The 21,797-nt window shown below is 39.5% G+C and overlaps 1 protein-coding gene across 1 annotated transcript in view; it reads left to right on the forward strand.

Annotated features, from left to right (window-relative positions):
- Positions 1-21,797, forward strand: part of neo1a (neogenin 1a) — a gene marked incomplete at its 5' end in the record, with an annotated part of 184,754 nt that overhangs the window by 63,518 nt on the left and 99,439 nt on the right. Inside the window, one exon of the mRNA XM_079253663.1 lies at positions 1,032-1,355. Within this exon, the coding sequence (XP_079109789.1) occupies positions 1,032-1,355 (324 nt within the window). The remainder of the gene's footprint in view (positions 1-1,031; positions 1,356-21,797) is intronic.

The following is a 21,797-nucleotide window of genomic DNA, read 5'->3' on the forward strand; positions in this document are numbered from 1 at the left end:
AATAGCTGAACAATTGGCATGGCCTCTCTCGCTGTTCTCTCATTTACCCTTTTCCTCTTCAATCTGCTGTCTCTGTCTCCCCGGGAGACATGACATTTTCTAAGAGAGCAGGCATACTTTAAACCGCGTTTAACATCCAGCCGCTTATTTCACTGAATGCGTGGCATTATTTAAACATCTTCATAACCTCTTAATAATTATTCTTTCTGTACCCCATCCCTGCAGAACTGATAATTGGTGTTATTTATCTAAACAATACTACTTTGTGACTCTTAGGGTGGAATTGCTTGAATAATAAATGAGGACAAATGCAAAGCAATTGCACTTAGCCTGATTTTGGCACAATCCACGTCGCCCCAGTGTTGCCATTTATGCTCGAGGAAACGAAATGGCAGCAGCGTTCCAGAGTGTTTACTCCTTCACTGCACTCTGTACTTATAATAAAGCAAGACGTGATATTAACTTGCCAGGGAGGCTAGACTGGGTTAAATTTGTCAGTTCCTCTTACCCAACTCCAGTGGGGCTTGTGGTTTCATAATAAAAAGGCTTTTGGAGGCTCTGGGTTAGACCAACGCTCACTGGCTGAAAAGAGGCAATGAAGAAAAAAATGTTTTGCTTCAGGAAAATTTCATCGAGTGCCTGCTGCACTTGGACACATGCAATGTGCATGTCCTTTCATTTGCAGAGTGTGTTCCAAATTATGCCATTTGTGTTTGTGACGTCTTAGGAGGTGTGATCTGGAGTCACCTGATGGATCTGAAAAGACAGCTTTGTTGAATACAGAAATGTGTTCTGGTTTATTATTGTAGTTACCTACCTTTAGATCTAGTAATTGAGTCTAGCAATACAGTAGATTAGAAGCTTTGCAGAGAAATTTCTGCCTATGGCAGATATCCGATTCCCACCAGTGGAATCAGATGCATGACAGTAGAGCGAATCAGCTATTTGATATCAACAACATTTTTAATTATTGTTCAAAAATGAAGGGCCAAGCAACTCCTTGTTCACCCTTGTCTTTCTCAACCCCACAGGTTCAGCAGCACACCCCTTCAGCCCCTTCTGGTTCACAGTGGAGCCCCAGGACACGCTGGCCATTCGGGGCAATGCCGCACTGCTCAACTGCTCAGCACATACCGATGCAGCTACGCCAGCGCGAATCGAGTGGAAAAAAGACGGCACTTTCATGAGCCTGGCTTCGGACGAGAGGCGACGCATACTTCCCGACGGCTCGCTGTTCTTCACCCACGTGGTCCACTCCAAGCACAACAAGCCGGATGAGGGAACCTATCAATGTGTTGCCAGTATTGAAAACCTAGGATCCATTTCCAGCCGCACAGCACGTCTTTCTGTAGCAGGTAATGTTTCCCCGATGAATCCATTGGGATTACGAGAACATGTTTGACATTTGCGCTTCAGTCGGATTAGTGTTTCCTCAGAGGGTGGACAGATGATATTCTGAACATATACAGTATATTGGGGGGGAAAAAAAGACACCAATAAGTGAATGTAACGGGTTTAAGGTGAATAATCATAAGTTCACAAGGGATTAATTAGATATTTTACACCATTAAAAAAAAACAAACAACTAAACACCTGTCAGTTTCTGTGACAATGTATTATTTTTGGGACTGAATGTTTGCTTTTGTAGCACAGCTACATAACAACTGCAATATATATAAAATGGCTATTTGGCAGCTTTTCCTTATGTTATGCTTATTCTTTGTCCATAAGAAACTCAGCCATTTGATTAAAATCTTCCTCATTGATAAATTCCTTCACTTTACAGGAGCATGAAAATATTCCTTTAATAGATAAGTGCTTGTAAAAGGCGCTTGCTTTTTTATATTTTATCTTTATTATTATTATTTTTATTATCACCTGTTCTATAATGTGACCTTGTTCAGCTTGCGTACAGCAAGTGATGTGGGATTAGTAGTTGTTTTGAGTCAAGTCATGCCCTGAAATTCAATTTGGAGCTGGAGAAGCCCCAGAATGCATTTACTGTGTGCTTCCTGCTCAGCCTTGCTTTGCCAGGTTTTAGACACCCAACAGAGGCCTCTTGTTGACAATGGGATAGTACATTGTAAGCCTCTCAGATTGCTATGTGAAGTTACAACATGAATATGATTCCTTTCCTTTTACTGAGTTTTTTGCTTTTTAAGGTAACAAGGTGCTGTGTTGGCATTAGATGCACTGAAAAGCAAAGGGAAATATATTTAAACTGTTTACTGTAAAGGTCATTTAGTGTTTTCTGCATCCAGGTGCACACACAGTATCATTCATACTACAAATGGGGTAATTGTTGGTCTGCTTTGTAAGCTGGTTGTTATTGTGTTAGTGTGAATGTCAGTGCCCCTCACGCACCTCAGATAAATGCACATTACTGCAGTGGTTTCTAAAAAGGCAAATTGTCACTGTTTAGGCAGAGGAACTTTATTTGATGAGTTTATATTCGAGTGTTGTCTCTTGTCAGTGATTAGTCCTGAGATGTGCCAGGTACTACGGAATAATCAGAGCTTGTCGCTTTTTCATGCCAAGCACCGTGGGCGGACACAGCACAGGAGTCTTGGAGAATTTGGAGCAACTTCTCACCAGGAGTTTCACACCATCTGCGTTTTGTTTTGCCTACTTGATATTGAATTGCAATGATGCAGAAAGATCCCTTGTATTCTGTACATGTACAGGAACATCCATGTACACATTCAGAATCAAGCATAATTGTCCTATTTGGCTAAAGCTTTCGATAATTACAAGTTTATCGGCTTAGAATGTATAGTTGAAATATATAAGACACTGGTGATGCATTTTAGATGATTTATTTATGCTGGTCTTGGTGCTGCTACTGCTTAGCATGTTGCTGACTTTACTGTAAGTGTAAGGGGTTTGTGTGCTGAGTTTAAAGCCCTAATAATGACCTCTCCACTGACATGTAATGCAGAAGGGACTTGTTGAGTACATGTTCCAAGATGCGTTTTGCTATCAGACAGCACTGCAGCCAGTGGGACTTGCCTGGGTCAACCATGATGGGATGTTGGATTCAATCAATTTCTATTTGAAGAGAGAAGCAGGTGAAATCTGTCAGCTATCATTGGTGCACACACAACTGTTTACGCTGACTTGCTTTTCGCATTTTCACTTTAAAGCCTTCAGTGCACATGCACAAGTGTTGTAACTCACTTCTGGCTGTTGGGATTATGGTTCTGTTACACACATATACACTCTTGCACTGATGTATCAATAAAAAGGTTAATTGCGGTGTAGTGAGAGCAGGCCATTAGGCCTTGGAATGATGGTGAAGGCAGGGGCGGAGTGGGCGTGACCTCTGAGATGTAATGGCAGAATGAGTCACGGATGGCTGGCGTGGCGAAGAGCATATTTGACATATACCAGGGATTGATTGCTCGGATACGTGCTGCTTGTTTCTCAAGGAACTATCTCCACTTGCTTTTGCACACATCAGCACCATCACTGCAACTCTTTAACTGGACTCCCTTTTCTTGTAGGGTCTTGTAGTTTTGCAGTGTTTACATACACAGAAAGCTTACTGTAAATGTAATTGTTAAAACATCAATTGAGTAGTAAATGAAATGAAAAATACTTTATCAATATTAACAAGGGAAATTGGATGTTTTTTTCTTTGTAATATTGTACACAAACCAGATAAACTAGAACTTCTCAAACATGTAAGAATGTTGTGACAAAGTTCTATTACATTTGTCTAAAATATTCTCATTTTAAATGATTTACCAGTTTTTGATTGTGTCAACAGTCATTGTTGTTAGCTAACATTAAGCTAGCGCCTAATACTTCTACAAAATGTTAATTTCGAAATGGACTCGGATACATTTAAAAGTCAGAAAATAGAAAATATTATACATAATTAATTGATGATAAAGAATCTACATTATATTTATTGATTTAAAATTAGAATTCCCACAAAATTAAAGCTGGGGTAGGTAATCTTGCTCAGAGACATACGTTTTTACTCTGGGTGGAGTGATTCCCCGTCCTGATAGTAGTCTACATTTTGTGGTTGTGAACAATAAGAAATACAGTTAGACCCCTCAGTTTACTGTAAATCTGTAAAAAAAACTGACCAATCAAAACGCTCAGGCCGAATTGAAGTTGTTAATTTCTTTTATTTCATGAGCTTCTTCCCGGCAGGAAGAATTTCCCGATCCAACTCAGTTTATTTGCCTCCTCGCGCTAAACAGCCGAGAAAGAGAAAATTGTTGGTGGAAAAACGCTGCGTACTAGAAAATCAGTCGGAGAGTGCAAACCATTTAAAACAAATGCCTGGATCCAAACGGTGATCCGGATCACCACCTAAATTAAATCTGTTCTTCCTTTTCACATTTCCAACAACTTGTGAAAATTTGATTAAAATCCGTTCATAAATTTTTGAGTTGTCTTGAACACAAACAGGTAAATGCAGGTAAAAACATAACCTCCTTGGCTGAGGTAAGATAAAAGCCTTGGATCATGCAAGGAGCAAAACCAGAGGGGGAGGAGCCAAGACAGGCTGCCATTTTCACATCTTGCTAGCTCCCCAACATTACCTACCCTGGCTTTAAAGTTCCAAAGCAAGTCATTGGTATCAGAGGAAGTTGCAGGTTATCTCATTTGACCTATGCCATCTTGCACTGCCTTGCATCTAGTCGTTTAGAAGAAAAAGAAAACAGTAGCTTAACAGAATGCTTTGAAGAATTAAGTTGGTTTCACTTTAACATCTGAGCTGCTAGATGTCACCACATCCTCCACACTGGATAGTTACACTGCATGTAGTTTTATGCCTTCAGATGAAAGAATTTTATTGTGTCGGTTAATGGACAACAGCTAAACAATTAAAATTAATCTTTAATATTGTATGTTAGTGCAAAGTAAAAGTCATATAACTTGATTGTAAAAACAAACATTTTCGATAGTGCTTGTTTTTGAAGGTTTTGCTAATGTCTCTGCTTTGTGGGTCCTGTTTGGTCTTGCTTTGTCATCCTGTCTGTGTGTTTTAGCTTGTGTGTGTGGGCAGTCAGATACTGTGGAAACACAAGCGGGCTCAGATGAAAGAGAAGCTTAGTGGGGCACAATCTTATGTATTCAGTTTGTGTCTCTCCAAGAGAAAGGAAGGGAGAGAGAAATTATAGGGCAGAGAATGAGGAGCGGCATGCAGCGGTGGTAGCCGGGACACAGAGCGAGACGCAAGTAATGAGAAATCCCATCCTAACTGTCTGCTGTGCTCCCACACACCCGTTGCCTCCTCTCACTGGCACGCTTTGAACTCAACCCTCTTTAAGAATAGCTTGAGGTGAGCCCCACCTCACTACAGCTTAACAGGGAAACCCCCAAATGAGAAAATAGAGAATTAATTTTCATTTTGTGTCTTCCCCTATCTTGGAGTCTTGATATATTGATGATACAATTCTTTGCTAAATAAATCAGCCTTGTTTGGTAGTTTTTCCACTTTCTATTTGCACATCAATTATTTTTTTCCTCTTTGTGGTATAAAACTCAATAAAAATCTCCGATATTGCTTCACTGAGAACCCTTTTCTCCCCTCAGTAATAAGAAATAGAGTAGTAAACCGAAAACACAGCAGACTTCATGTGTCATTTGTGTCACCTTACATTTAAGCATGCTCATCCTGTGACAGTCTGGCAGCCTTTGGCGGATTTAGGGGTGTCGACAGATTCTTTAATCCTTTTTTAAAAATGTATTTTAATTTGTTTCAGTTTGGGGGGTGGGGGTTACAATCCCAAAGACATGCTGGCTTGAAACCATGAAAAATAGATAATTGCCTCACTCTTGCATGGATAGCCCCTTCTTTATTGTGTTTTTGCAGACACATTGTTGAACATAACTTGATTTATTAAATTGTCCTCTTTACATATTTATCAAATCTAGTGGGTCAAGTTGATGTAGAATGTGCAAGAGTAAATGTATTTGTCATAACTGGGCACATCCAGCAAGCCTCTGAAAAACTCCTTGTGAAAAATCCCGGCTGCCTTTTTCCTCCTTTCCCTGGTGGGTTTTCCATTATAGATGGCATTTACAGTTAAGTGTTTTTCGTTCCATTTTGATTGACATCAGGCCTTTTTCTACCCATAGCTGGTAGCAAACATCTGCATTTTGGCGGTTACACCAAATGAGGAAGTTTAGTCTTTCTGCCAACCCAGTTTGTTGCCACTTCAGTCACCTGATTCCACCACGTTATGGTTGTTCTGTCTGTTGTGATTAAAAAAACCAAAAAACAGTTAAAAGAAACCAAAAAAAACAAAGTTACTGGTAGTGAAAACAATCCAGTTTTAATCAAGCCGAGCCATGAAATCCGATGTGACGTGTAGCACATTTGCAGTGATGATCACGGTTTCATTGACTCAGGTAAACAAAACGCAACAGCTGCAAGAGAATACATTTGCATATACATATGCATACCGTCTAGTTTAAAATGCCCTTCATAATTCAGACATGCAGCGGATAATATATTTGGAAGTGTAACAGTGAATAAAATGACTATATAGACCATTTGGTCCCTAAAAGATAGCAAGTTATCAGTGTTTTGGCAAAGTCGCACCCATGCTGAATATCATTGCTTATATTTTTGTTTGAAACACTCTAAATTAAGGAAAGACCATTTTATTTGTATAGTGCATTTAATTTACAAAACAACTGGAAGAACTTCACATAAAAGCATTATAGCAGAGTGCAGAACAATGAACAAAAAAACAAACTTTAAGCGCACATTCACATCAGCTTTTTTAAGAAAATCTTAGTCTATTTGCTTGGACAGTCTGTTTCGTTTGGGGAAATGTGAATGCGGCAAACAAATTCTGAATTGGATCAAAGAAGTGGACTCGGCCTGCCTACAAACGCAAGTCTTGGTCCTGTTTCAAGCGGACCAAATACAGGAAGCGGACTACAAAAAAGTCACTTCCTGCCTTTGGTGTAGTATTGCATTGTGGGTAGGGATGGTGTTAAGGGTCATCTGCCTCGTCTGTTGTTCATACTGGGCCCGTTGTTGCAGTGTATTTCTGCAGGATACTTGCACAAGGCAAAATAAAAAACCTAAAACAGCAATAGTTTCATGCTCCATGTTTAACTCACTAGTAGAGGAAGCAGTTTTCTTCTTCTTGTCCTCTCTTTTGCTAAATACTAGTGCAGCACCCCCTTTGGTGAGAATGGTGTTATATTATCATAATGGTTTTTCTCATGTGACCAAAGTACAACATAAACGCGGTTTTTGTCTGTATGGATACACCCCCTTACAACTGAGCCGAGTCCCAAATCGGACCGAGTCTAGTGGGCTATCCTGATGTGAATTCACCCTAAAAACAAGTTAAAGACAAAAATAGATAAACAGACCACATGTTTTTATGAACATACAGCAGTTCATTTTATGGTATCTCAGGTTTGAGAACTAACTCTGCTTAATGACTTAATGCTTTACATCTGAGATAAACTACATCAAGATTCCTCTACTAGAGCTGACTATCCTCTACATATCTGTCTATATAGCCCTCAGTGAGCACAGACAAGTTTCTGGATAATTTTTCTACATAAACTGCTCAGGATGTAAAGTCTGCGGAACTAAGGTAACACATTCATCAATTCTTGTTTAGCTATGAGTTAACTAGGAAAACCTGACTCAGTTTTGTAACACAAACCATTGCCAAAATGATCAGAACACCACAGCCTATAACAACGTCTTTAGATGAGATAAGTCTTCTGTTTTACAGTTCGTACTTTTTCCTTGTCAGAGCAAAAACCAAAAAGAAAAACAAGAGGCATCTACTACTAAGTTGAATATCAGTCTGTGGGTCTACATGCACATGTGAGCTTTTTATTTAGCCAATCAGCTTTCACTTAAACAAAAAAATGCAGCTGTTATTTGATTATGGAGCCAAAGACATCTGATTTATCAGCTTTAGTCAATGTTTTTACCAGCAGCAGTTTTTACAAAACAGCTGTGGCGCAACAAACAAAATGAAACAAGATTACTTGCAGCTGTGTTGTCTTACTCTCAACTACTCAGCCTGAGTTAATAATTAGATAAATTCTATTTCCATTGGATCTGCAACAGGGACTTAACATAAACATTTAAATCATTTAAGAGAAAGAAGCTGGTCTGTTTAAGCTCTACAATCACAATGTCTGCAATGATTTTATCTGGACTAAATAATCTACATAAGATATTCAGTCGGACTTGCTAAGGGTTTTATTTACCGGCTACATGTAAATGCTGGCTTCAGAGTAACTGGGTTACTGGATATTACAGACATGCTCTGAAAGTAGTTTCCTAAAGCTATCAGAGATCCAGTCCAGATAGCATCTAAACACTCAAACATACTTGTTCTCCTGCTGCTGATTCTGTGTATCTGCCAGCGAACACAGCTACTTTTGTTGTTTAACTACCTTCAGCTCTTTGTATCGTTTCTCTCACTGATTCACCCTGTTGTCCTTTCTCTTTACTGTCTCTGCTACCTCTCCCGGCCCTCCATTTTCACTTTATTATCCTTTCAACCCTCCACCTCTCCTGACTTCTCCAACACACCCACTGGTGCACAATTACACACACATTTTGCACCCATATTGTGGCTCTACTGTCACTGCACACTGCAAGTCGTGAAAAGAAAAAAAAAAAAGAGAGATTTTTTTTTATTTTAAAGAAAAACAAACAATAGTATTGTCTTTATTTTTACAGAAACTCTCAGAACTAAGGTACGTTACTTGTAAATACAGTAGCTTTAGCTGTTCTTTTTAATAACACACTCTTTGTTTTTATTTGGAGACTTTTGACACTTATTTGGAAGGTAAGTGGAGTTTTAAAATTACTATGCAGGTATTCAAAGTTAGGTGCTGAACAGAAAAATGTTGGAGCGCTTCTTAGCCAGGCATCTATCCATTCTTGTATTTTTTTCTCTCTAATTTGAATTTATTTATTTGACCGGGGCATGCACAAGTACTTCTGAGCTGGGCATGAATCCAGCCTTCTTTTTTTTTTCTCCCTAATTTGAATTTATTTATTTGACCAGGGCATGCACAACAATGCACCGACCTCGTAGGGAACTAGGTTTTTTTGCCAGGCTTTAGCAAAGCTGCTAATTTCCACCTGCAGGTCCTGGACAGGTGAAACGATGACTGAAATAAAGATTTTAAAAACAACGAATGAAGAACATATTAACATTAAAACATCCAGACTCGTATATAAGCTACACACAGTCATTGACACACAAATTTTCAGTAGTGTGTACAAGTCTGTTTGAAAACAAGAGCAGCTTTTTCATCAGGGGTGAAAATATCTTAACGGTTTTGCATGTCATTAATTCTGTTGGAAAAATGGTCCTCAGACGCGTGGCTCTATAAGAGAAAGATGAGTTGCCAAATGACTGCCTCATCCTAGTTTTTTCTGATGCAAGAGTTACTGATTTTCCTAAATAAGGTGCAGCAGAGTTATGAATTACTTTAAATACAATGCAAATGTTAGGAATATTTAATCAAATTTTCTAAGATAAAGATGTTTTGTATCTTTTAGTGGTAGTAAAGTCAATGTTTTGTTTTGTTTCTTATCATGAATTGTGATTTATTTCCTTGTATAATGAGAAATATCCAGAAAGCAGTATCTAAATGAAGAAACGTTTAGGTAAATAACAGTGAATTGCCTGCACTGTCTGGCAGGATTTCTATTAAATAACCCCTGTAGCATGCATGTTGTTGTTATTACCAGCTAGACTGAGGTATTATCTCATGTATACTCCAGAAGATCCTAAAATTACATGGAAAAGATTTAAGAACTTCCCAAAACTTTCTACATTACCAATCGTTGTCATTAAAATACATGTTGTTGTGCACATGATGACGTGCACACACATGACTACTTATGTGCTGCTATGCTGCTGAGTGGCAGGACAGTTGCTGATAAACATTTCTGAGCCAGAGATGCAGAGGCTTCCACCACTCAGACTTCCACCTGGGTGATGAGGGATGGACCCACTACAGGTCAAACAGGAAGGAGAGGCTGCTGATGCCAGTAGACACGTACAATCATATTTTTTGATTAAATGGAAAATTCATTGTCAGAACACAGTGAAGGAAAAAGTAAAGTGATGGACATGTGTAAAAAAAAAAAAAGAAAAAAAAGAAATATGTGTTTTAGATTCAGCTGTTAAGATGAGAGCGCAGAAGCTGCAGAGAAGTGGAGGGCAAAATGCAGCATCTGTGGAAATATGATGGGGGATGTCTTGGCTTGGGATGGAACTGTAAGGGATAAATCCATTCTGTTTTATTCCCTCTGGAGAATGGTAGAAAGTAAAGAGTGCCGGCAAGGAGCCTGTTGAGATAGAGGTAGATGACAGCCTCCATTTTACGTGTATTCACTGACTGATTAGGTCCTCTGGGTAGGTGGAGAGGCTGACTGAGACGGTGCTATCTCTACTCTCCAGATACCTGAGTGTCTGATTTGTGTTACTGTGTGGGAATTTACACCCATGCAAATACATTGTCTTTCCATGTTTCATCATTTCCCCACTGCTTGTCACCTGTCTTCCTTCCATATATGTGTAATTCTGATAGAATATGAGAGTGGATGATCATTGCAAGCTAATGTCATTGCAACAAGCAGAGGTTTTCTTCTGTCTGTAACCACATTTTTTTCCCCTTAAAGTTGCTGCTGTTGCATGGACCATGTAGAAAACAACGATGCTGTAGCCATGCATGTGCTTATAGCCTCCTTCCACTACATTTATACACACAATGCCAACACAACACAAACATCTGAAAACACTATTTCTTGAGGTGGAGACTCTTGTCCGTTTAGTGTTAAAACAGCCTTGATTTTTAGCTCCAGTCTCAAAAAGCTGGCTTCGTTCTGGGGCTTATTCATAAAACGGTTACGATGAAATCTGGCAAACAAATACAAACATCTTTGTGACTTTGTTCCTGACCAGAAAAAAAAAAACAAAAAACAAAAAAAACCAAACTGCATCCACTGGTCCAACTTTGCTGGCTCTTACGGGAAGCCAAAGGGTCAGCCTAACCTTGAAACTACAGCTGATTTTCTTGGAGACATCTCTGAAGCAGAAACAACATTCTATGCTTTAAGAGTTATTGCCAAATACCGGGAGACATTTTCTTCTCTGCAACGAAGCAGATTTTGGCCTTTCAAATCAAACTGTACTGTCATGTTGAGCTCAGACCACCTTCAGCCCGTTTATTCCCTACGCTGGTCCAATCTGTGTGCTAACTAGTATAGGATGGGGAGCCCACTGCTCCCCATCCTATACTTTAACCCCCCCCAGCAGCTGAACTTCAATGCACAACTGTACACAGTGCAACTTCCCGTGTGTGTGTGTGAGGTAAAGTGCACATCAGAGCTGGTTCTCATCTGCTGAAGGCTTTCCTTACATCATGAGAGACTTCCTTTTTAAATGTTCCCATCATCACTTTGGACTTGAGGGACACAACCATGGTGTCGGTGAGAATTTGGCTGCTGGGATGACATTGTAATCAGCGCTGAATGTTTAGTCAGATTCGTTTATAAACCTCTTGCTGCCATCTGCTCTAAAGTATCAACCTGTACCTGATTAACATGGCATTGTGCAATTTTGGATTGCCTGTAAGGTACTAGAGGAAAATGCAAACATTAATCAACCTGGAAAGTCCAAATCTGAATTCTTCTCCAAAGAGATCTGCAGGACTTTTAATGCCATTCACTGCTTTGAGCTCAATTTCATGGTAATCACGAGTGTGTTTGCGTTAACAGGCAGCTGAAATGAAATGACTGAACAGCACAGCATTAAAATAGAACATCAGGCATCAAGAGATGCCCTGAAGGAGAATAGTTCCTTGACAACATGCGGATCTAATTAATAAATGTGTTGTTGTTTCAGCTTGTAATTATGGGTCACTTTGGTGCAGAGATGATAAAAGGTTTTTGTACATATGTAGACTAACGTAGGTGGATGTTCAGAACATTCACACTGGAAAATGGCTTTCCTTCCTGCACAGAAACTTAAAGCTGGTAAAAGTTAGCGATCAATCCTTCACTTTTACTGCTTCTCTCAATCTGCATAAAAAGATACCAGATTGCACTCAGGAGTATTTTGTTTGTCTTCTCCTCCCCTCATTGAAATTCACCTCCCATGTTTCCTCCCTTCCTTCCACATGGAGACGCCTACGGACGGCCGTGCTCATCCGCGTCGCTCTTTCATCTGCCAGCGCTCGACCGAGTGAGCATGCGTTGAGCTGGTTTCAGGTTTATATGAAAATTTCCCCATCTTTCAAAGCTAAATTGGGCTTCATAGAGCTTTTGAACCCCGAGAGAGAGTTGACTCTTGCTCTCCATTTTTTTGTTTGATGGCTCCCAATGCCTAAGGGAAATCTTTTGAAACTTATTTTCATTCATCAGACACACACACACACACACACACACACACACACACACACACACACACACACACACACACACACACACACACACACACACACAGAGACCAGGTGAGTAATGTTTTATCCCAGATTGACATAGTCCTGCCTAACTTGAGTTTTTAAAGTCAAGGTCACCTGATTTGTTACCTGCTCTAATTGGAGAACACTTTCAACCTAAATCAGTGCGATACTCAATCTTTTCATGCCACCTTAATTTGATGTTTGAAAATCTGAATTACTGTCAGCAGATTACATTTTTCTGAGTAAAAAGTGTAATTTGAGGTTATCTTTTTCGCTTCATTTAAATAAATCGTGCTTGAAACATGTATTGTGCTCTGCTTGGCTGGTGCTGAAGATGCAGAAATATGGTGCGTTTTACTGCATAGTCTGCAGTGAAAGAACTCCTCGCCTTGGGCACAGATGGATTGTACAGAAGAAGCCAAAGTGTGAAGTGCTTGGCTGGTGAGCATCTTGGTTTCTTATGCTTCAGAGACCAGCATTATTTATAGATTGACTTTTTTTCTTTTTGCACCATCTAAGCAGCTTCCTGTAATCACTGATGAGTATTATTATGACAATCTGAAAGGTGGTTCTGAAGGGGGCACGTTCAAGGTTTTAAGAGGTGACACTTCTTCTGCTTCCCTTTCAGTTCATATTGTACGCTGTGTCTTCCACTTGACTGGATTTCCTTTGTTGTGTGAAAGAGCTTTATCTTAAGATTATCCACATTTGTCTTTGTAACTCTATGTAACAATTTAAATTTGCATTTAACCAAACGCAAACATCGTCGCTCCCTGAGTGTCATGTAGAGCCAATTTTAAGGGGAAAAGAGGTATTTGGAGGTTGCAGGATGAATGTGCGGTGCTTGTATTCTGCACAGCAGCAGACATGAACATAAAAGCTGAGAATGAATGGCAAAGCGTACATGTGGAGTAATGACTGTTTGGGGAGCTGTTGGAACATGTTCAGGCCTGCTTGTACACCAACTCGGTCTTTATGTGCAGGAATATGAGGCGTGAGTCGTATGCGCAGGAGCGTCATGTGAAAAAAGGAGTGTGTGATAAACAGGGGCAATGGAAAAGCGAGGAAGTGATGGTTTGAACGCGCAGCTCAGCTATGCTGAGAACGTAAAGAAACAATGCACGAGTGTTTGAGGATCCATCTTTGACTGAGCTGCCCTGAACTCTGTGTGTGAGGGCCCTGGGGAGGCTGTGCAGACTTCTCCTCTCCACACCATGCAATGCCTTCATGGCCTCGCTGATTGGTGGTTGTAAGCTGTGGTGGTGTCAGATTCAGAGTTGATTGTGTGTATGTTTGAGCATGGATACACACACACACTTTGTTTCACAATAATGTGGAGGCGTTTGACTTGAGTCTGATGAAGGTTGATTAATGGTTTTGGAAAAAAATAAAGGCTTGCTGCGTTCAATGAGGAGCCTCCTGCTGTTTGTGTTCATGTGTGGTATGATGGGATTGCCTTTTGTACAACTCTTGTATTAGATTTCAATACTTTTTGTGTGTGTGTGTGTGTGTGTGTGTGTGTGTGTGTGTGTGTGTGTGTGTGTGTGTGTGTGTGTGTGTGTGTGTGTGTGTGTGTGTGTGTGTGTGTGTGTGTGTGTGTATTCTTCCAAGCTGCAAAATAACTTGTGCTCCAAGGTCAGTGATCTGCATCTCTTGTATTGTTTTCACACAAGCACAGGACACACAAAGACATGCAGATGAGATAAAACAGCATTACACACAGTGTGTCTTCTATTCTACACAGTGGGAACACTTTTGCTTTTATCCTCCCCTTTCCCCTCACCTTTCTGCCTCTCGCGTTTCAGTGCTGCATTTTAACTCTCAGGTATCAATTTCTTTTCCATTTACAGTCAAGGAACGTTAAGCAAGCTGGGATGTAGCTATTGCATCAAAGCATTTGTCTTTGATGTTGGGGATATACGTATTAAATCTTTCTGTAGTCAAGGGGCCTGTCTCTGGTTGAAAGACGGAACTATACTTTGCGATCTGTTACACAGAAACATGATCCAAGCACACCCAGACATGTGTGATCTTAGTTTGAGATTTAGATTCTGAATTTCTAAGTCGAACAACACAGTGTACAAGCATGCAAATACACACATGTGTACCATTTAGCTAAAGTATTTAAATGTTCCAAACATTGTCTTCGTAATGTGCCAAAAGCAAAATTAGAGGTGGAGATCCTTCAGTAGTTTGGATGTTTTTGGCTCCGCAACAACAAAATATGGATGAAATGTTATTAGTATTCCCCCATCATTATAGATATTTTTAATTAGCAACATTACCTTATTCTTTTCAGATGGATAGGTTAGATGGATAAGATCGATGGATAGACTTTGCATCGACTTGTCATTACCAGAATGGAGAAATGGTCAATCGCATACACAAACCCCCCTCACAACACAAATCATCAATAAAACTACCAAACAATACAATTCTTTGCTGTTTCTGTCATTTGAAGCATATCACTTAGCAAAACTGCTGATGTCACGTCTCTTACTTGTACTGTCGGAATATTCTGACAATAATTACCTAAAAACAAATGGACACTGGTGAATGAATCATGAATACACATTTTAAAAAAGAAAAGTTGTAATTGGTATGCAAAACCTTCATGTTACTGATTATCTGTAGACTGGAGGTTTTGAAAGTAAATGGGATGGTGATAATCCCTGTTTTTGTAATCTGGGTGAACATATCCCCCAGATTACAGGCATTTAATCATGTTTAAAAATGTCATTTATTTTTAAACACTAAAACATAAAATTACCCTTAAAGAGCAATATTTACCAAAACAAATCCACAAAACACAATTAACAAAAAAATTAAAGAGGGTTTACCCCATGAGCACTATCCTCGTAGGCCTACATTTTGGAGTTTGATATAAATGTATCAACATGATTACTGAGATGTAGTCACATGACTTGCATACCTGAACTGTGGATACTTAAAATTAAATTAAATTTTTCTGCTGTACTTTAGGTTTTTTTTTGTGTATTTTGTTCATCCAAGAAGTTAAACTATCTAAAACATAGATACATAATAACTAGTCATAATTTGAAGTCTTATAGCGACCTAAAACAAGTGATTATAGTATTTCTTGCATTATCTTAGACTCAGCCACAACTTTAAAACCACCTGCACAGTATTATGTAGCGCCAGCTCCTGCTGTGAAAATACACCAGGGATGTGTTGAGATGTCTGGCATCGGTATGCTGCATTGTGGGTTGGGGCTTCATGTATTGGGCTTGTCCCAACATGCCGTTGGGCTGTAGTAGAATATTGTGAGTTTGCTTTGGGCTCCACTGCCATTACGTGTGAGAACTCGTTATTACAGATTTATTTAAGTCATTACTGTCCCTGATACATAAAGTATGACAGATATTTAATAGACAGATATTTAACAATACGTCCACCCGCTTACGTGGAATTTGTTCCATTTGCTTTGTTTTTATTTAATTTAAGAATATAATTTGTTTGAGCTTCTAAACAGAAGTAATATTTACGCTAATAGATAATAATTAATGGATTCAAATAGATTTTTTTTTTTATTATTGCATTATCTGATTTTTTTTAAGCTCATTATAAATGTATGTGGTGTAATCATTTTGTTAAATTTACATTTTAGTTTAATTTTATCCTGTGATTTATCTTCAATCACACATTAAAATTCAGGTGTTGCACACTTGCAATAACTTTCAATCAAATAGATTTTTTTAAAATCTACTTTTGTGTTTGCTTTTTTCACTTATGTTTATGCATTTTCTCTCATATTGTCTACTATTTATCTTTACCCCTCGTTAACAGTTTTTTTAATATATTTTTTGAATGATGTCTCTTTCTTTTTAATATTTTTTTTCTTGACTTATTCTTATATTTATTCAGTTTCATATTAGAAATAAATTCAAACATTAAGGGGTTAATTGGATTATAATTTGACTACAAATGTTTAAGTTGAAGTATTTAAAAATGCCGACATTTAGTGCTATACATATAAAGATGAATTGAAGGGACTTAACCAACCTCAGGAGTAAAATAAGATAATTTAGTTGCTTTTAGTGATTTAATGTGAATGGAAATTGTTGCGTTAATCCTCATATGATATCTTGTCAATGGTCGCTTGTTCCTGAATAGAACTAAATCATTAACAAAATCATTTCCTGGCAGAATCTTTGACATCAGTAAACACCGAATTGTCTTTATTAAATCAATAAATCAAATTGTGGCCGAACTTGGGATTTACACCCCTGATATCTAGTTATGTATTCAGTCGTCTCAGAGATGCACACACTGGTCTCTACAATATATATTTTGTAGTCTTATAAGATGATCAGTGTTTGCCATGTCATCTGTCAGTGGTTTGTAATGCTGTGTGATCTGTTTACATGGTTTAAAAGTCATCAATGGACAACTCAGAAGCATATATTATAGCTCTTCTTTCATGTAAAAACAATGTCCTGCAGATAGGCTGAGGTACAAAAACCCCATGACAGGAGATGCAGGCATTTTACAGATCTGTTGCATGTATGCATCTGATTTAAACTGCATTTATTTTTGCTTCTCACTATCCCTGATAATATTCCACCAATGCCTCTGCTGCAAACAAGCGTTATCTGACTGTTATTTACAGTAATGAATAAATAACGACTGCAACTCCCAAGAAGTAAGTAAGGAGACATTCACGTAGCATATAGTTTCTTCACACAGTGATTCAAACACATCTCATTGAGAAACACATCTTGCCCTCCTGCAGCTCATTTAATATGTACAGTGAGTCTTCACAGTGTTTGATGTCTGTGTTTGCTGCAGATTGTTCAGCCTGTATTGTACATGGCAAATGCATCTGCTCCAGACGTGGCTATTGAACTCTGAAAGTGTGTGGTGTTTTATGTCTACACGGAGAGATTGGTTGTTGTTGTCGTGTCAAATCCTTAACTAAACTATGAGTGGCTCCGTTGGTCTGTTAGCGAGGTTCGTTGAAGCACCCAAAACTATGTTTACATGAGTGTAAGCAGGAGAAAATATAACTGTTTTCTGAGCTCTTGGCTGTTGACAGGCGCAAACAAATCTCTGTGTTCCCCGATGATATAATTTTAAGGGTTTGATCTTAGACTAACGAATACCCATCAAATTATCCATCATATCACCTGTCAGTCCACATATTTTTATCTCAAATTTGATCTGAAATGTAATAAAACTCCTTTAATGGGTGATTAGGTTTTTACATTAAACCATTCAGTTTTGTTTAAGTTTCTTGGTAGTTTTTGTTTTAAATCTAGAATTCAAAATGAATGCTAGAGATGGTGTGTGTGTGTGTGTGTGTGTGTGTGTGTGTGTGTGTGTGTGTGTGTGTGTTTGAGGTGGTGAAGGGGGATGAAAGACCTGCTAACTGACGTTAATTTGCCACCCAATCACACCTCTTGACGAGGTAAACGATGATGAATGCTTCTGGCCGTGTTGGCCGACATCATCACCCCGCAGTACATCTGTGTCTTCGGAAACATCTGCTGCCCACAAGCTGCCAGCTTATGCTCACAGACATGTGTACATACTGGCACAAACACAGACTTTTAGTTCCTCTGGTGGAAATATTCAAGTGGTCGCTCACAAAGCAAGCCATCCTATTCATTATAGAATATCAACAGCGGTTCTGTCTGCATCAGTAACCTCCTCTGTGAAAGACAATTCCCTTTAAGTTCAGGAATCCAGCTGATGCTTTGTGTGGCATGGTTGACTGCATGAGCTGCCTCATGTTGTCTGCGCCGCATTTTCATTCTTAACAAAATCCACGCTGGTGTTTCCTTCTTAGCAGCGACAGATCCGCATAAACCTCTCGCTTCCAATCTCACATCAATCAATCACAGTTTATTTATATAGCACTTTTTATACAAAAGTAGCACAAAGTGCTTTACAAAAATAAAAAGCTAGAATAAAACAAGATTAAAAGCCTTCCTTCACATCCAAAAATATAGAATTTACCCAAAGTCTTACACATATACTTTTCACAAACCGACATAGATGAAACACATAAAACACTCTCAACACAATCAAACCAATCTTAAGGAGTCACATTGGCACACACACACAAAACGAAAAAAATCAAATGACAGTCATAAAAGAAAAGTCTAAAAATAGAACTAATTTAAAGCTGGATTAAAAAGATGGGTCTTGAGTTTGGTTTTTATAAAACCTCAACAGTATCCATCATCCTCAGGTCCTCCGGCAGACTGTTCCACAAATGTGGAGCATGCAGGGAATGTTTTTGTTCTTCTTTGGGGTGTAGCTCCATACAAAGTTTGAAAGATAAACACTAAATCAATCTGAAGAATCAGACTGTTTAGGGCTTAAAAGTGTTGTTCAGACACCCATCCTCCCCTATTTAAAAATGGTTTTAATATCCTTGATCTTTCCAGCTTTAACAATTTGCAATAAGAAAACTAAAAGCATACAAAATAACCATCTACTGATATCTTTATATCTGTGCCTTTTTAGCAAAGTCTTTGGTTAACTTGTTCATCTCACCTGCATCCTCTCTCTGCGTCTCACACCATCATTTCTGCTACGAAAGATGCTCCCATTTTCCTCTGTCCCCACCCTCCATCCATCTCATTTCCCTTTTAGCTGCACTGGCGGGGCTGGAGCATAAACAGAGCAACAGGGCCACCGATAACATCTTCAGATGTGCCGGCAACATCGCCAGATAAGAACCAGCAGCAGCATGTCCCTCTTTAGCAAACAGAGCTCCCTGAAATGTGTGCTGGGAGGATGGAGGAAAGGAGAGAGGTGACTGGAATAGGCAGAGAGAGGATGAATGAGTTGTAAAATAATGCAAGGAATGAGGAAAAAGAGAGGGAAAGGTGAGTGGTGATGTAGGGAGAGGGGGGAGGCTAGAGAGAGAGAGAGAGGTGAATGTGAAGAGGTTATCTGTTTGCCTCATATCTATGTGCCCATCATCAGAAGGACAGGGGTTTGTTTGGTTTGTTTATCTGGATGGCCTGTAGAGTTTAGGTGGAGGAGTGCTTCATTCAAGCAGAGGTTGGGGGGGGGGGTGTTCCCAGGAGCTTTAAGAAAACAAGGACCTGACAAAAGATGTGAGGAAAGGTCAGAAATAGTTGTACTTTGTTGCTCATGTGTTGGTTTTGATTGACAACTCCTCTATAACCTCACGGGTAACTCCTCTAACACCAGCGGCTGCTCTGTGGAGCTTCTCTCAGCATACCGTCTCACCTCCTGCTCCTCTCACCTTACTGATAAGGAAGCAAAGGGAAAGCAGGGAGGTAAGACGGTGAGCGCGAGGCGATATATGGTTTTTGGGCCAGCACATTTATCTGTTCTCGGATAATGGAAGCATCCGCTCCCACCGTTTCCCCTGGCAACAACCTCTACAGAAGGTTAGCCTCAAAGTGGGCTAAGATTGAGCTAAATTCCCAGTGATAAAATAAGACACCTTAACATGATTAAAGGTCCTAATGCAATCAGTATTGTTTCAGATACAACTCGATTACCTGTAATGAAAAGGGGCTCTTCCACTACATACTGGGAGGTGTTAAACAGGCTTTACACTGCTTCCAAAGTGCTTGTTAGTCAGCTTTAACCCCCCTTTCCCCCCCCCCCCCCCCCACACACACACACACACACACACACACACACACACACACACACACACACACACACACACACACACACTTTCTGATGCCAGATAAAGGGTCTGTGTCCCTCTCCATAAATTTCCACAAAGGCCTCTCACACCTTCCAGTGTGGTCGCCGGGAAGGACAGGAAACACTTGGGATTTTCAACATGTTTCGACAAAATCGCCAGCTTAGTATTTCTGAGACCTCAACCTTCCACCGGTGATGAGTATGAAAGAAACAACTCGACTAACATACAGTATACCCACATCATGGAGCTTCACCCTAGCTCTTCAACATTTCCCTGTTCTCTCAGACAGACCCTTATCTTTCCACTTCAACCATATTTCACACCTGTTGTATTACCTTTCACTTCAGGATGTGTCTGAACGATAGAATAGCTACCTCTGCTATACTTTAACTTACAACATTAAATAAAATAGTAAATATATGTGTAAGAAAGTTGTCAAATACAGTTAGGTAATCTTACAGGGGCAGAATTTATGGAAACACACATATGTTATACTTGTAGATTATACTTAAATGAGGGTTTAAAGTTGAACTCCATGAACGTGCCTGTGGTGAATGCTGGGTAATGCACATTTAAAAGGACATAAACCTGTGTAAATGGACATTTACGCAGGTTTGAGCTGCAAAAATGAATGAAACGTGATGAGCCTCACTTCTATCATCTTTCATTTCAAGCCGGTTGTGACTCATTACACCACTGACCCAAGGAGGGTAGAAGAACGCTTGTATGGTGACTCATACACATAGCAGAAATGCCACACACACAGTAGAAATACACAGTATTGGGAATCTCAGTGCACCTCGGTTACAACTCAAAGGGCTGTGATCCAGTTATAAACCATTCAAAATGCATTTTGCAATATTGATGGAATAAAATAGAAGATATGTGGCTTGTTAAGTGGACGTTAACATTTGCAACAAATGATGAGACAAAGTTTTGACCTTTTTGAGTTTTAGTAAAACTGTGACACCTGTTGGTCTTCTGGATGGCAGCAGCTGGGTGTTTTTCCATCCCTCCCCGACTTGAAACACGTAACGTTTTGTTCCCATATGCTGGCTTTCAAAGCAGCGGGCGGAAGCCTAACTTCTCCCTCAACCACTTTGTTCATGCTGTTGACCAGAGGTGTCCAGCTCTAAGGCCAAAGTCCAGCAGGCTTTCAGCTGTAGGTGGGTTCTCTCCGGGTTCTCCAGGCAAGACATGCATGTTAGGTGAACTGGTTGCTCAAGGTTGAGAGTGTGAGTTGTTGTTTGTATCTCTGTGTTGAGCCTGTGATGTGATCTGTCCGGCATGTACCCTGTCTCTTCCCAGCTAATTGCTTGGATAGATAGTCCCTGAATTGGAATAAGCAATGTGGAAAATGAATGAATGAAATTATTAATAAAAGATCATTCATGGAATTAAAACAAGCTCATTGAGGAAAAATCATCTTTTCATCACTGTTTTCATGGCAACTGACCCAACCCTGTCATGTGAGCGTGGTCATCCATATCCATCTAGAGCCTCTGTATAGTCACCCAGGTAACCAGGAGCTGTCCGAGTGCCAACTGTGCCAACATCCTCATCCGTCACTTTTCATCTTCATACAACTGATTGTGTTTGATTTCATTATAATAATCTGTTCTTGAAAAAAAAAAAAATTCAGCAGCTTGTCTCAGCAATAACATGCAAGATAGAGAGGCTAGTTTCTGGCATTTGTTTG

The sequence above is a fragment of the Telmatherina bonti genome, assembly GCF_933228915.1.
Source record: "Telmatherina bonti genome assembly, chromosome: 1".
Classification (NCBI taxonomy): Eukaryota; Metazoa; Chordata; class Actinopteri; order Atheriniformes; family Telmatherinidae; genus Telmatherina; species Telmatherina bonti.